We start from the raw sequence: 4,786 nt of genomic DNA, 5'->3' as shown, positions 1-4,786 counted from the left end.
AATCAATAAAGGATTTGATATATGTAAATAAATAATTCAGTTGATATTGAGGCCCAGTAAAAACGTAATGGGTTTCATATATGTAAATTGGGATAAATAATAAAATTGCTTTTGGACTTAATCGACTAATACCAATTTTTACATTTCAATATTTCCTTCTGCCTTTGACGTTACCTAGTTACCTTCCAGCAAGTTACTGATCGCAAATAAACAGCCTACCCCTCAGAGTTGGTCAAGAAACATCTAAGAAGCGATGGGTTTTTAGGTAATTGAATTCTTCCCGTGACCTCACTTTATTGATATCAAATTTTAATTAGAAACGTTGTCACACGATTCCTTCAATTTGTATAAATGTCAATCAATGGTTTTAATTTGATCCAAGTTTTGTACTGTTTTAAAGTGTTATTATTCAAGAACTGGGCGATTGAAGAAGTTTACCATGTTAAATCCTATGCACATAAGGTGTTTGATGATTTTTTTTTAATTTGTTTATTTCAGTTATGATACATGACCACTTCGCACTTCCAAAACAAAATTCTTAGCAATGTTGGAAGTGATTAGGAGCCTGGGGTAATCTCGTCCAACATCACAAAGTTGGTCAAGAAACATCCAAAGAGCAGTGTCTGTGCAGGTAATTGAATTTCTTCCTTTGATCTCATTTCTGTGAAACATCCAGGTGACCTCTTTGATCAATTCACAGTTCATAATCCACCACAGTTCAATTTAGTTATTATTCTTAGTAATTTTCTGTAGAAACACGGTTTACAATATTTATTTGGCTGAATAATTATCATAATGGTTTCTAGGATGATGCACTTCATGAAAACAGTAATAGTAATCTTTTATGTTAAGTTTGTTTCTGTGATATCATTTTACTTGAAGAATGGAAACTTCATAGTGGACAAAATAACGAACAGGGGAGGAACACTAGACTAATATTGACCCATATTTTTTTAAATTATCGAACAAATTGCTCCTATTTTAATGTAGTCCAATTTGTAGTGATTTTACTTTTCATACCATACTGAATGTTCAATGTCGTATCAAATTTTACATGTTGGGATGAATATCTTTTACAACAGATCCTTACAAAAAGATGGACAAGTCTTGGATGGGAACTGATAGACACAAAAAGCCTTACATCGATGGAGTTGCAACATTTTTGGATTATGCAGTCCGCAATTTGAAGATCTCGATGAATATGGACCCACTAGATTCCAAAATAAAAATAAAAATTCCATGTCCGTGTATTAATTGTGTAAACCACATAAGTCTTCATGTGTCAGAAGTAGATCATCACTTATTCAGATATGGAATTGATCAAAACTATACAAAATGGATTAAGCATGGAGAAGAAGAGGACCAACCAAGAAATGTTTCGTTTAATGACAACTACTCAATGAACACAACATATGTCGATGAATCCATGAGCTTCACAATAGGAATTCCAACGGATGCTGAAGATACAGTAGACATGGTTAAAGCCACAGAAGAAACTTTCATAGGAGATCATGTCAAATTTAAAAAACTAATTGAAGATGCTGAGAAACCACTATACAAAGGGTGTCGTAACTTCACAAAGTTGTCTGCAGTTGTGCAACTCCTAAACTTGAAGAGTAAGTATGGAGTTTCAGATAAGTGCTTTACTGAAACATTAGTTTTGATAAAGAAGATGTTACCCGAAGGTAACGAAATGTTGAGTAGTACCTATGAGGCTAAGAAAGCAATGAAAGCAATGGGTTCAGGGTATACAAAGATACATGCATGTATCAATGACTGCATTCTTTACAGGAACGAGTACAAAGATGTGAAAGTATGTCCCACTTGTGGGAAATCAAGATGGAAGGTCGATGAGAAAGAAAAAATTATATATGAAAATATCCCGGCAAAAGTGTTATGGTATTTTCCCATTATCCCGAGAATGAAACGACTATTTCAATCAAAGACAATAGCACAAAATTTAAAATGGCATGCCACCGATAGAATACATGACGATGTTTTACGTCACCCAGCAGATACACCAGCATGGGCTGCCATAGATAAACGATATCCTGAATTTGCTAATGATCCAAGAAATCTACGACTAGGCATTTCGGCTGACGGGGTCGACGTGAATAGAGGAAATAGGAATCATAGTGTGTGGCCTATTTTGACTGTCATTTACAACCTTCCACCATGGTTGTGTATGAAAAGAAAGTTTATCATGCTCTCGTTATTGATCTCAGGAACACCAGGAAATGATATTGATGTTTTTTTAGCACCTTTGATCGATGATTTGCAACTCTTATTCGATGTTGGAGTCGAAACATATGATGCATCTTCAAAGGAGATTTTTACTCTACGTGCAGTTGTGTTATGGACGATAAATGATTACCCTGCTCTTGGTACATTATGTGGTTGTCCTTACAGCGGATACAAAGGTTGTGTAGTGTGTGGGGAACAAACGCATTGTATTAGACTTCCTAAATCAAAGAAGCAGAGCTATGCTGGTCACAGACGATATCTACCATATAAGCATCCTTTTAGAAGTCAAAGGCATGCGTTCAATGGAGAACAAGAGTTCACAACTGCTCCAGAACCTTTGAGTGGTGAAGAAATATTTAACAATGTCAAATATGTTATAAATAAATGGGGAAAGGGAGCTAATAATAAGGAATCAGACATCCAAAAAACTTCGACAGGAAGAGGTGGGAAGATAAAAAGAAAAAAAAGAACATCAAAAGAAGTGTGTTATTCAGATGTTAGCAACAAAGAAAACACATATTGGAAGAAATATAATATATGGTATCGACGTCTTAGGTATTGGCAGCATAATCTTGTCCATCATTGTATAGATTTTATGCATGTCGAAAAGAATGTAGGTGAGAGTCTAGTTGGAACAATGCTCAATATTCCTGGAAAAACAAAAGATGGATTGCAGGCTCGATTGGATTTGGCACATTTTGGGTTAAAGCCAGAGTTACAAGTTCATATTGAAGGCAACAAAACCACACTTCCGGCAGCAAGTTACACATTAACAACAGAGGAAAAAACCATGTTTTGTGAAACATTATACAATTTAAGGGTTCCACAAGGGTATTGTTCTAATTTTTCTAGTTTGGTGAGTCTAAAGGATAGGAAGCTTATCGGACTTAAATCACATGACTATCACATGCTCATGCAACAATTTTTGCCCATCGCAATACGGTCTATTATGCCGAAATCCACAAGGGATGCTATTACAAGATTTTGTTTCATTTTCAAATCAATATGTAGCAAAGAAATAAAAGTTAAGGAGCTCGATAAGTTGCAAGAAGAATTATGTGTCACATTGTGCCTGCTTGAGAAATATTTTCCTCCATCATTTTTTGATGTTATGGTTCATTTAACTGTGCATCTAATTAGGGAAGTAAAATTATGTGGTCCAGTATGCTTTCGATGGATGTATCCATTCGAAAGGTGTATGAAGGTTATTAAGGGGCACGTGCGGAATAAAAATAAACCAGAAGGTTGCATTGCAGAAGAAAATATTGCAGAAGAGACAATTGAGTTTTTAAGTGAATTCCAAAAAAATATGAATACTGTTGGTATTCCACTTGAGAAGCATAACAACTTTGGTAATCATATTGATGACTATAGTATTTCTCTTAGGGATGGCACTCCAGTATCAGCATGTCGATCGGTTCAAGTTTCTCCGGACCTCTTCATCAAAGCACATTTCTATGTAATGCAAAATACAACTGAAGTTGTACCATATATTAAGTAAGTATTATTTACATGTATGTATTTATTTTAAAATTTTATAATATCGTGTATCTAATATAATAATAATCAATGTATTTACAGTCGACACAAGGCATTTCTAAGAAACCAACACCCTTTTAAACGAAATGCATGGCTAGAGAATGAGCACAGTAAAATGTTTGGTCAATGGTTACGAGAGGAGGTACATTATTTTCATATTGAAATTATTTTTTTCTTTGTTGTATATGAGTTGAAGCTAATCCTTCTAATATGATTTAGGTTGAAAAAGAGTTATTGATCTCAAAAGAAAGTGTATCAGAGACCGTTAGGTGGATTTCACATGGACCAAACACCAATGTACTGAAATACGATGCGTATGACATCAATGGATATACATTTCGTACAAAATGTCGTGAAGGTAAAGTTCATCAGAACAGTGGGATTAGTGTAGTGGCAACTGACACGCATATTTCTAATGAAGTTGTAACCTATGACCAAAACTCTTATTATGGGGTTGTAAAAGAGATATGGGTAATAGATTATCATTTTAAAAAAATTCCTCTTTTCATGTGTGACTGGGTTGACAATAAAAACGGAGTCAAGAAGGATCCGGTTGGGTACACCTTGGTTGAACTTGGTAGGTTAGGCCACAAAGATGATCCATTCATATTAGCCTCACAAGCACGACAAGTGTTCTACGTTACAGACCAACTGAATAAAAAATGGTCAATTGTCTTTATGACACCTCCCAAAAATTATAGAGATACGTATGACGATGTCGATGAGGAATTTAGTACTATACTTTTTCCTCACAATGACAATATATTGCCACGTGTAGATCCACTTGACTTGCGTAAAGAATCACGGAATGATTATTTTCGGACTGACTGTCCGGGTATAGTCATACATAAGGTATAAATTTCTCATTCACATTAATTCTTGCATTTGTTTTATTTCAACTGTGAACATCCCATTATTTACATGTTTATAAGTAATATTTTTGCTACATTTTTCTGAGTCTAATGATTTCATTTGTTTGTATCAGGCACATGAGAATCCTTGA

General features: G+C 34.8%; 1 protein-coding gene across 1 annotated transcript; it reads left to right on the top strand.

Moving 5' to 3' along the window:
• The first annotated feature begins 1,096 nt into the window (after window positions 1-1,096).
• Window positions 1,097-4,786, top strand: LOC145002841 (uncharacterized). Its single transcript, XM_078962030.1, has 4 exons — window positions 1,097-3,741; window positions 3,826-3,925; window positions 4,003-4,635; window positions 4,769-4,786. Exons 1-4 carry the CDS (start codon window positions 1,097-1,099, stop codon window positions 4,784-4,786), a joined length of 3,396 nt encoding a protein of 1,131 aa, XP_078818156.1.

The sequence above is a fragment of the Lactuca saligna genome, chromosome 6, assembly GCF_052625555.1.
Source record: "Lactuca saligna cultivar CGN05327 chromosome 6, ASM5262555v1, whole genome shotgun sequence".
NCBI lineage: Eukaryota > Viridiplantae > Streptophyta > Magnoliopsida > Asterales > Asteraceae > Lactuca > Lactuca saligna.
The sequence above is the reverse complement of the archived record's forward strand: the minus strand, read 5'-3'. Positions and strand labels throughout refer to the sequence as shown.

Bases quoted from the DNA above. Each gene is read 5' to 3' on its own strand.
- LOC145002841 (XM_078962030.1), top strand. From the start codon at position 1,097: ATGGACAAGTCTTGGATGGGAACTGATAGACACAAAAAGCCTTACATC. The intron at 3,742-3,825 runs GTAAGTATTATT...ATGTATTTACAG, and splicing joins GAAGTTGTACCATATATTAA to TCGACACAAGGCATTTCTAA. The intron at 3,926-4,002 runs GTACATTATTTT...AATATGATTTAG, and splicing joins GTCAATGGTTACGAGAGGAG to GTTGAAAAAGAGTTATTGAT.